The sequence below is a fragment of the Struthio camelus genome, chromosome W, assembly GCF_040807025.1.
Source record: "Struthio camelus isolate bStrCam1 chromosome W, bStrCam1.hap1, whole genome shotgun sequence".
NCBI classification, from domain to species: domain Eukaryota; kingdom Metazoa; phylum Chordata; class Aves; order Struthioniformes; family Struthionidae; genus Struthio; species Struthio camelus.
Window position 1 is genome coordinate 3,249,210 of NC_090981.1, and position 12,232 is coordinate 3,261,441.

Sequence of the window (12,232 nt, forward strand, 5' to 3'; positions counted from 1 at the left end):
GTGATGAGAAGCTATGCTATGGCTTGGAGAAGACCCTGATTTGCAGCCAGCAGCCAGAATTAAAGTAGGTTTTTTTGACTTTATAGTCTGATCGCATAGAGAACTGGAGAATTACATTCTGACTGCAATTTGGATGTGCTACATTGATTTATAGTCTAATAAGACACAGTTCTGTGTAACCTACTTGGATTCCATCCAAAAGAAAAAACTAGTAGCTGAACTCAGTTAATGTGCCAATTATTCTGTATTCTCCTCATATTGCTAAACATTATTCAAAAGTAAGTTAATATAATTAGAAAGGGAAAAGTACCCAATTTGTATATGAAGTGTAATGTATTTGGGTAAAATAGTTTTATGAATATAAATAATATTGGTGTTTCACTTTTGGTATTCTTAAAAATAACATTGCACTTTAGACTGGTGTTTTCAGAAGTGGGACAAACACATAGAAATTCCCACTAGCTAGCTTTACATATTTCATAGTATGTACGTATTATTTAGCGCAGGCTGAACAGCCCAAAAAGTTTTATGCCATATGATAATATTGCAGGTACAACCTGGAGAGTGTCAGATGGAAAGAACCACCACAGACTAGAGAATAGTAGCTTTCAAGAAGCCAAACTTGAGAATCTCAGATAAGAAAGCACTCGCTTATTCTGCCTCTAGCAAATATTATTCCATTATTTGCTTTTTTTATAGGTAGGAGTTTATGATGATGAAATAAAGTGTATCCATTTTGTTCTTGCTAAATTCTTTTTCATGATGACATCAGAACACAGAGCAGGTAGATGGAAACTGTGTAGGTGCAAACAGAGCAAGGGGATAAAATGTGTTTGAATAAGGTTTTGGTAAAGGTATAAACAGTGAGGCTGCTTAAAACAGAGGAACTACTTCTCAGGGATTCAGAGGAAACCTGAGATATTCAGAACTATCCCAGACACAACACTGGACTAAGCATGAACCTGAATATAAAAGTCATTGAAATATTTGCTACAAACTTTCTTATTCCCATTAGGAGTTTTAAGTTGAGGAAGCTTCATGATCACATTTATTTTCAAAATATATGTTAGATTAAAGCTCAGTGTATATGTATTTATGCTTTATTATTTGCATAATTCTATTGTAGGTCTGAATAGTTGTCTTTACATATGCTAATACATACAAAAATGTGTCCCCTCCCAGTGAACCCTGGATTTGTGCAGGTCAGTGCAGGCAGTTGGAGAAAAGGAGCATGAACTAGCTCTTGGTAATTTGAATCTGAGGAGATTTTGGTTCCACCTTCATGTGTTGGTTTTAAATGGTTGAATCCTCTCTTATTTGTGCTACTCTGATTGCATACATGTTTGTGGGTAGAGGAAAAGAACAAAATATTAAACAATTAGGCACTTAATTATAACATGCACTTGGGATCTTGCAAAGTGTATGTACAAGTTGATTCAACAAAAACACACTTGAATTTTCTTTAATACAAGCTCAATACTATCCTTGCTTCACCTTGAGTCTGCACAGAAAGGTGGGACAAGGCAAACACAGATCAGTGCACAAGCAGCCATGTGTGAATATAGACAGGCATGCAGAATCTTGCCCAAAGGACAAGGCAAATACAAACTAGCTTATATGAACTTTTAGGGATCATGATGATTTAGTTAGGGCTGCCTGAAACCTGAAGATAGCAGTACACTATATTATCACACATATCATATCTAAGCCAGCTTTGAATGCAGTGAAAATAATTCCCCATGCCCTTTGAGTGAAATGCAGGATACTACACATTTGCACTTGACCCTGTGTTACTTCCCATGGCAAATAACTATATTATACAGCTTCTACAACTCTGATTGCTTTATTCTAAGGACTTTCCTTAGTTTTGCTTTAATTTCTTATTTTCTTGGACTGCATACCTTCAATATTTTACCCATATCAATGGCAGAAACATCCATGCGAGGAAGGGATTAGTTTTGCACTACATTGCTAATAGTTTCCTGGGCTCTTGTTACCACCAGACTGAACCTGCAGATCGAGAAGGAACACTCACTAGTAAAGGACTCACCCTCCTTCTTCAGAATATTTGTGACCAAAGGCAAGGATGTCGGATGCCCGGCCACTGCCATCACATATTACAACAGGAACAGGAGGAGTGTCTCGCAGGTATTCCAGAACGATGGAGATAACATTGGGACCTCCTTCCACAATGAGGGCCACCACTGGAACCCCTTGACCAATTCCTGGAATAAAAGAAAGAAACAAAAAAAAAACCAAAAAGAAAAGAAACAAAAAATGCAAAGTCAGCAAACCAAATAAAACATAATGGAAGACAAAAAAAAAAAAAGATTCAAACTGAAATTACTGCATTGTGACCATATAGTGTCATGTTAGAGAAAATGGCACTCAGCAAATCATAGATTTTGAGGACAGAAGGGATAATTAATCTGGTCTATTCTATCACATAAAACAGGGTTTTCTAGAATTATCTTCTGCTTTAAATAGAATATCTATGGCTGAAATACACCATGCATTTCTAAAAACATTGAATCTTGATTTAAAAGCATAGAGAAGCTACCACAGTTCTTCCTAACTTATGCTGAATCATGACATTGCAACTTGCTTCTGATCTAAATTTTGCATAGTTTCAGTTTCCCATCACTGAGTTTTCTAGTACCTTTATTTTCTATTTTAAAAATCTCCTCTATCATGATATTTTTGTTCCCTTGTTAGATTCTTTTAAGGCTGCAGCTGGATAGCCCTGTAACCCCCTCCTTGATAAACTAAACATATTATGTTCCATGTCAATGCAATACTTGCTTTCCAGTTCTACAACCAGTCTCATGTTTTCCTCTGAATTCTCTCCAAATTTTCCAGCATATCCCTTAAGTTGCAGACCCCAAACTGGACACAATGCTCCAGAAAGAGCTGAACCACTGCTAAACACGGAGGAGACATCTTTATTTTCAATACTTGTACTGTAATTAGATGGGAACTCTCTGAAAAAGTTGCAACACAGACTTTGCCAGAAAAGTCTCATGGATTTAGAGAATGAAAATTTGAGAGCAGGCTGGCACTTAAATGACTGGCAAAACCTCTATGGTTGTCACTTCTTGACCAGTGAAGACTGGGGTTATTTAAAAGGACCTGGGCAATAAACTAATTGGACATTTTCTATTAACATTTCTTTTCAACACAGTCTTTTTTTTTTTTTTTGAAATCAGGTTTTCCTGTGAAAACTACATGCATTCTGCACAAAATTTTGATGTTTCTTTGAAAGAAAAGAAATGAGTCCTCCAAAACTTAATACTTGGGTAGGGAACCATGAGTTTTAGTCTAATTGCCTCACATTTCCATTTACAGGGAATCTGATCCACAGAGACAAAGGTAAGCCTGAAACACCTGTATGTTAAGTCTTGTTAGACCCTATAGAGACATTCCTGAATGAAACCATATTGGATATTAACCAAAGCTTATAAGGATTTGAATTACTGCCAAAAAAATAAGTGAACTGTTTTTGTTTAAAAAAAACCCAACAGTTCTTATATACAACAGCAACAATATAAGTGCCTTCTGAGCCACATTAGAAGCAAATGTTGCATTTCTTGGAGAGACTCTCAGCATACTTCATTAAGGCCATAATTTACTGTCAGATTGCGGCCCTTTTATGATTATAACTTAAATAAAGCGCAGTTTATTTATCTTAGAAATCTTTAAGCAGAGTTATAAAACCAAGGCTAATGAAAGAGAGAAAAAAAGAATGGAACATAACAAAGCGATTAACAGAATTATTATTTCTCTACCTAATCATTATTTGGTAGTTAAGTTCTTTTCAAAGGTGTTAGTGGAAAAGGAAGTCTTAGAAAGGAGTCAAATGAGAGAGAGGAATTAAAACCTTGAATTAAGAGGAGGGAATTATGAGTCTCATGGGTCAAACTATCCCTTATGTACTCCCATTAACTTTAAGGGATTTAAGCTAAAGATGAATTCACAGAACCACAGAATCACAGAATGGTTGCGGTTGGAAGGGACCTCTGGAGATCATCTACTCCAACCCCCCTGCTCAAGCAGGGTCCTCTAGAGCACATTGCACAGGATCGCATCCAGGCGGGTTTTGAATATCTCCAGCGAAGGAGACTCCACTACCTCTCTGGGCAACCTGTTCCAGTGCTCTGTCACCCTCACAGGAAAGAAGTTTTTCCTCAGGTTCAGATGGACCTACCTGTGGTTCAGTTTCTGCCCATTGCCTCTTGTCCTGTCCCTGGGCACCACGGAGAAGAGTCTGGCCTCAGCCTCCTGACACCCTCCCTTCAGATACTTGTACACATTGATGAGATCCCCCCTCAATCTTCTCTTCTCCAGGCTGAACAGGCCCAGCTCCCTCAGCCTTTCCTCATAGGAGAGATGCTCCAGCCCTCTAATCATCTTTGTAGCCCTCCGCTGGACTCCCTCCAGGAGTGCCATGTCTCTCTTGTACTGGGGAGCCCAGCACTGGACACAGGACTCCAGGTGGGGCCTCCCCAGGGCTGAGTAGAGGGGCAGGATCACCTCCCTCCACCTGCTGGCAACACTCTGCCTCATGCACCCCAGGATACCCTTGGCCTTCCTGGCCCCAAGGGCACACTGCTGGCTCATGGTCAACTTGTTGTCCACCAGCACTCCCAGGTCCTTCTCGGCAGAGCTGCTCTCCAGCAGGTCAGCCCCCAGCTTGTCCTGGGGCATGGGGTTATTCCTGCCTAGGTGCAGGACCCTGCACTTGCCTTGGTTGAACTTCATGAGGTTCCTCTCTGCCCAGCTCTCCAGCCTGTTCAGGTCCCTCTGAATGGCAGCACAGTCTTCTGATGCACAACCATCAAAGAAATCTGCTTCTCAATAACTTTTGGGCAAGCAACAGAACTGATTTGAATTAGATGGTTTGATACCAGAAAATCCTGGGTGTGTTTTTGCCTCCAAATATTAGGAATTTGGAAACAAATACAGAGGGTATATAGAAAAAAAATTCACTGTGTAGGAAGATATCTACTTACTATTCCTAAGTAGATATTAATATTGCATTTGCTAAAAATTTTGCATGTATGAAATTGTAAACTGACCATGCCTTGCCTTACTGTTAAGCCAGATTGATTGGAAAAGTGACTGGAATAGTTGCTGGATAAGACAGCACAACTGACTTTGGGAAAAAAGGTCTTTGATGAAGACTTCTCCTAAACTGGTACTCAAAATATTTTTCTTTCTAGATCTCTGTATTTCCTTAGAAACCCATGAGTCAGGAATTCTCTGCAAGAGCAGCATTTTGGCTTGCCCCCTAGCATGGGCACAGTAACAATAGTTCACAAAGAAGGGGCTGAAAGTGCCTGATATATCCGTAGGGAACCTCTCATTTCAGCCATGCCATTCAGTAGGTGAATGTCAGACTGGGATGTGAGATGCTAAATCTGAAGGTAATACACTCTTTTCTAAGCCAAGGACATCGTCATTATAAATAGAGCTTCTTCCTTGAGACTGTCAGAAAGGAAGCAATGAAGAGATGAAACCAGGCTCACAAAATCTGGGCTAAAGTACCAGGCTTGCTGTCTCCTATCACACATCCAGAAAGTACCAACTTCTTGCCAAGTGTTAAAATGGACAGTCTAATAAGTCAACTAGAAAGAAGTTTTCCCTTCACATTTTTTGTGGAATTTACCCACTGGTCTAGGCAAAACTAAGGATAGCACTCACCTTGCTGGAGTACCTCCAACACTACTGCTGTTTTCACTATGTATTTGAAAAGTATAAAATCCAAAAAATTGTGATTCATATTTTGTTAACTGGAGAGAGAGTGGAAGTAATACTGTCCATTGAAATATCGTCCATCCTGAAATTGCAGATCACCCTTCTGATGACAGGAAAAAGTGTTATTATCCCCCCCAAAATTTTGAATATTGGTGATGTTTTCCAAACATATAAAAAGACATATTCATTTTCAAAGAGCCAGATACTTTTCTGTTTCTTAGAAGACAATAAACAGTATATTACCCAGTTTATTACATCCTTTGTAGAGAAAGACTCATCCTCTTTTAAATTCAGTTGATCTTTTTTTAAATGTCTGAAAAATTATGGTGTTTTTCTGCCTTCTGATAGTTACGTGGAGGATTTGTTTTTAAGTTTACTAAGATTACACACAGTAGTTTTTATTCTATGTTATCCAAAATAGTTCATAAGCCAGCAAGGAGATTTTTCTCAAATTTTCAAAGGAAATAAGTCAACTTGAATTCAAGAGCAGGCATGTGAAACATCTCATCCAAACTTGCCTATTACTATTTCTCATTTAATAAGGCCTCCAAGTCCCATACCAAAGTCTTAGCCTCCTTGCTATGAATACAAAAAGACAGATAGTCTCTTATGATCAAGTTAACAGAAAACAGACAAAATGGTATTTTTTAATTTCTATTTTATATAGTGAATCACCCAAAATGAAGATGAAATAGTGCAGAAGACCCAGGAGTTAAAGCTGGTTCTCTGAGGCTCCTCACCATCTTAATTTCTAAAGCTATAATTTGTATTTAGAGCATTTCAAAAATGTAAGCATAGATTTTTGCAGATTATACTAGATTGGTGTTTTTCAATGATGTCCATTACTGTGGTTGCTGTTTGTGCAATATTGTAAATTACACTGTAATAATGGACAAAAGATTTCTACAATCAACCTAAAGTTTCATTACTATGTGGCAAGCAACAGAGGAACGAGAGACATTCCAGCAATTGTGATTCTATGCAGGTATGTAAATACTAGAACGTTCATTCTAATGTGCATTATTGGAAACTTGTGGGCCTTAATGTTGATACACAGAAAAATAATCCCTTTTTTCCCTTGCGACAACAGTACTGCATGAATATGTAAGTTAAAACAATAAACTAGAATAAATGAATGGATCTGGAAATAGTAGCAGGGAAAAACACTGCATAATGTCAGTGCAGCGTGAAAAGTGATTTAAAAAAAATCTATCATGTTTTGCAGAAGCCTTACTTTGCTCCCAGATCTTGGAAAAACATTAATATTTTATGCTATGAGCATATGTACAAATAATATATAACAGGCTTATAAATTATTGCTAATTATTTTTATGAAGAGCTAAACATGAGTTATCCATTGCTATATAGACCAACAAGTGAATCAAATGTCTTATTTACTATAAAATGCCATTTACTACTCACGTATGTAAATGTGCTTATAAGAGTAACTGGGATGTATCAGTATATTTTGAACTATTTCTAAGTTCACCCTTGAGATCTGCGTAAACAAAACTGAGAAGCTCTAGTTCATTATCCCTGACATAAATGTTTCTAATTTCTGTATCTTAACACTGGGTGGTAGGATAGGTGTATCTGAGCTGATTTTCTGCAGGCTGGACATGTTGGTGTGGGCTCTCCTAGACCTGTTTTATTTTTATAACTGGAAATTTTAGCCAGGGGCTTTGGTAATTGTTTGGATTTGTCTGGGATGCCGGGGCCCATGGCTGTCCCACTGGAGTTACTGCACAGCGATTCAGATGGAAATCCCTCTCACATCTCCCACACAACGTGAAGCTGTACAGCAAGTTCTCCAGAAGGTGGCTGCGATGGGAAAACATCAGGCTTACAGTACATGTAAGACAGAGTCACAATGGACATGCCACATGGGTCCAAGCTTTCCCAAAGGATGGGGAGAGTGAGCCTTCATGAGCATGTGCACAGTGCATGTGCAGTCAGTCTATGACATCCCAGAGTCTTTGATTAACAGGGAATACAGTGGTCATCTGTGCAGTGTGGAAACAGGACTTCTGACCCTTCCTAGAAATCCTGAATCTACCACAGACATGTATATGCTGCGTCAAAAATCCTAGACAGGCATGTATAGGGCAACATGAGTCTGGAATGGCTTATTAGTTCTTCATGAAAGCATGCATATTCTCATGATTAAAGTGCCTCTGTAGTTTTACATAACACCACCCTCCAGGTCCACAGTTTGCTAAACTTTCCTGGACCTGGATGGACTGGGGCCATGGAGTACAGGAACAAGCAGGTTTCTCCAGTAGTCAAGTCATCACATCACAGGTTGTCACACCCTTACCTGAGATAACAAGATAATGAACAGTAGAAAGTTTCTAGGACATACTTTAGATTTTTTTCAGGCCTCTAACTTCACTTGCAAATATCCTACAAAAGGCCTAGCATTCGTGAGCAACTGCTACATTTCCATCTGCAAAATTCTTTTAGGACTATGACTTTTGCAGGAGGTAAACTCAATGCTCTCTTAGTGGCTAACAACTAAAGGATGCATACACATGCGTTAGTGTGCCTGCAAGGGTTTGTAGCTGCACAGTGTAGTTGAAGGCATGTAGGTAGACCATTTTGCACAGGCTGTTTTGCATGTGCTCAGTGATGGCCACATGGACTTCATGAAAGTGAAGCCTTTCATATGCAGTAGAAAAATTAATTTACATCAAAAACCAGACAATTCCAAAATTGTCCTGTCACATTAAATTTTATATAATGAGGATCTCTGTTTCAGGGACCAGCCTGTTCTGGATTTTCCTGCATTCCTATTCTGCTTTATAGAGAATATTTCAGGTTGTTCCAGTTAATAGAAAATGTTCCTTTATTACAAGGAATGAATCACCATCTTTTCCAATGATATTAAGAAAAAATTCTCTATGACCTTTGCTTTTTTTTTTTCAACTATCTGCCTGTTAATCTGGAATTAAAAACACTCTGAGCTCCAGGGTTGTTTCACAAGTCCTGCAGTCATGCCTCTCCCTTACCTGACTAACGGCTGCGCTTCCCAGGCAGCAAGTACCTGTGTTGCTCTGAGGTATGACCCGATTCCACCCTTGGCTACAGCCTAAGCTAGCATTTAAGGCGGTGGTGGATAGCTGGCTTAATAAGTTTAAGTCAACTGTAAGTGATGACTGGAATGGTAAAACAAGTAGAAATACATTTTATTCTAGCATACTGGAGGTGATCATCCTGCCCCTTACAGAGATGATTTCCCTCATGTACATTCACACAGGACTACTTCAAATGAAGATCAGAATGAGAAGCTTCATAAATACAAGGTGTTAAATTGGCAAGCAATTAGGCATTGAAGTAAAATTTGGGTTCAGTGGTTTCATCCTAAGAAGAATGCCCTGTGAGCACATTTAATACAATTGCGTTACGAATAGGGATCTCGATACTCACTTTAACTTGTAAATTCTAAAGAGTGCATTGGGATTTGTTTTTCTTTGATTGCTACAAATGTTTCAGATGCACAAGTATTGATTATCATGTGGATGAATATTTACTAAATTGAAAAGAAAAATGAATAAAAAGATCATGAAAATACCAATTTATACATGCGATGCTACTAACTGGGAATAGAAATACCAAAACCACTCTGCATATGTGGGTCTTTAATCCTAAAGTGAGTGCCAGTGTAAAAAATCCACAGTTACACCAAACATATTACATGTTTCCCAGTCACAGACTATTTATTCAACAGATGCGATTAGAATTCAGGACTTTTTAATGCAATCCTTTCTCACTGGCATTTAGAGGAAAATCCCATTTAATTGTCAATGGAAAACTATCTTAAGAAAGTATTGTGAAGATCAGTCAAAATGTTCATGAATTTACAGACTTTTTGACAATTTTGAACTACATTTTGATCAAATCTGAGCTTAGCTCTAATCTAAGTATGTGAGATGAACTGAGATTTTTGAGTGGAAATCAACTAATGAGCATTAATCATTCATACTTGAAACAGAGTAAAATGACATTTCCCTCTGAGTTTTTTGCAGAGTTTGAGGATTTTGGTACCTTGAAACTGAAGTTGGAACTTGGGGATTCTGTGAATTTGCATAAACAAAAACAAAGACAGTCCTTAGCTCTATTAATAGAGAAGTCTGTCTCAAAAGTCCAGCTTCTGGGGCATTACTATACTCTGTGGGGCTAGCAGAGTAAGCAACAGCGTGAGCCTGTCTCACCTTATGGACTTCCCTGTGGCACTGCCTATGGTCCCTACTGCCTCAAAAAGGCTTCAGTGGTAATAGAGAATATCCTGAAATAATCCAGATCCTTCCTCCTAGGTTAAATTGAAAGGGATGTTACAGGTCAGCTATTTTTTTTCAGCCTTTGGGCCCTTCCAGAAACACCTCCTGAGCTGTATGAAATACTTTTGTCTAAAATACCAATAGCAAATAGATAAGAGCATCTGCATATCTGAAGCTCTGCTTCCCCCAGCTCTGCAAACGCTTATCAGCCCCAGGTCTCTACCCTCCACACTGGCTGCTCAAAGGAATTATATGTTTAATGAAGAGCCTCTCAGTATTTAAATTCGTGCATAAGATGGACTTTGGTGACCTGAGAGTTTGCCTCTCCTTTAACTGCTCTGTCCTGCACCGATGTTCCAGCAGAACAATTACATTATTCACTATGCAGCGAATCCCTCTGCAACAAAGGGAACAGACCTTCACAGGAAGCTGAACCAGAATGGGTCTCATTACCCAGAGAGATGGGAACTTCCCCCAACAGCCATGTTTGGAGCAAACGTAATTTCACTTCGCTGCTCTTTGTACTGTGAGCCCTCCCTTCACCCCACCCCTTATTTCCTGTATCTTCCCCAGTGCATTACCTGTTAATTGCTTATTCTAGATAAGGCAAAGATGAGACAGATATATTTTTTTTAATCCTTGAAAGGACTGTTCAGTAAAGAGAGCACAGAAACCTGTAGATACAAAAATAAAAAGGAGCCCAAACATGAAAACTCCTTCCACCCTCTTCTGAATAATTTTAATAGATTTCTAATTTAATAAATTAAATGGAACTTCCACTTGATTGGAGGCTCATTACATGCCCTATGTCTAGAGAAATCAAAGTGACCTGGAAAACTGATACAGCAAATTCTGAGAATATTCTCTCTCTTTCTCCAATTCACAGAACTAAAGGATTATGTGTGACAGAATGACACAGAACCACTACTAAATAAAGGAAAGCTCACAAGCTTTGGACTTGTGTTTGCTTTTCAATTTGTTTTTTTGACTTTTCTTCTTAGGCTCATTAAACCTCATTTGCTATCATTTCCTTTTTCTTTTTCATGCTTCCCAACCACATTTTAAAATTACTATTATAACTCTTCTTTTATTCAGCTTTACTTTTTCCTTTCTAGTTTGCATTCATTCTCCTTGTTCCTCTTGTTATGGTCATTTCCATTCTGCATTCTCATCTTTCTAATTTCCCTTTTGGTATCCCAAACACACTTTCACCTCTTCTCTGTCTCCTCATGTCTAATAAGCAATCTCCTTTTATCTCCTCTATTTTGAATTCTCTTCTTTACTGAGAATATGATCTGATTTTATTTGTCTTCGTCTGTTCTCCTTTCTCTTCTTGCTTCATCTCAGTAGTTTCCCTCTCATTTTGATTTGTTCAGTGCTCCTTCCTTGTCTATCTCAATCCAACTTGTGATAAATGTGTGATATTTATGTGACATATTAGTCGCGCTCCCTCCATTCTCTTCATTTTCTGGCTGCCTACAGCTAAACTGTCTCTGCTGCTCTCTCCTGAAGAGAAGAACTGACAGCTGGATGGAAACAGCACCTCTAAGGTTTATCTACATGTAACTGCCTCTGTTACAGGTACAAATAAGTTAGCAAAACCAATACCATAAATGCACCTACCCAAAAAAGAAGGAATTTTTCTGGGAATGGATAGCTGCATAGGGATAGGTCATAGTATGTCCTCCATCTTTACCAGCAACAGAGAGAGATTTCAGAGAACTAAAGGATAGGTCACTGGCAGGCCTCTGCTTTAGTCCCATGGTTCACAAACCATGGTAAATATATCACGCATGCAATTTAAGCCATTTGAGAGTGGTACACAATCTGGTGTGGAGCCAGAACAAACATGGCCACTGGCATCCGTACACTGATCCTGCCAGATGTGATACTGACAGACAAGCCTGTGGACCTGACATCTGGACTGCATCTTCATTTAATATTGGACCAATACTAAAAACTGCTCCAAAGGAAAATGCCAAGTGATGGCAATAAGAAAACCCGATGAAAATTTTGTGATCATGATACCTTCTTTCCATTTTCACAATGATCTTTGCAAAAGGAAAAAAGTTGAGAGAGTCCTAAAAACAGGCAAGACATGAGAACAGTCTACATAAAGACTAAATGTTACGATTTCTGAGCCTCAGAAGCCGGTTACAACCCCCTTGGTTACTTCCTACAGGATGTGAATATATTGTTCA

General features: G+C 38.7%; 1 protein-coding gene across 5 annotated transcripts in view; it reads right to left on the minus strand.

Moving 5' to 3' along the window:
- Positions 1 to 12,232, minus strand: part of LOC104144135 (transient receptor potential cation channel subfamily M member 3) — a 397,790-nt gene that overhangs the window by 101,861 nt on the left and 283,697 nt on the right. For all 5 annotated transcript variants that reach the window (XR_011137448.1, XM_068925565.1, XM_068925564.1 and 2 more), the window contains exon 7: positions 2,051 to 2,225. Coding sequence is in view for 4 of the 5 variants with exons in the window: in XM_068925565.1 (XP_068781666.1) it covers positions 2,051 to 2,225 (175 nt within the window). In the remaining variant the exon portion in view is untranslated. The remainder of the gene's footprint in view (positions 1 to 2,050; positions 2,226 to 12,232) is intronic.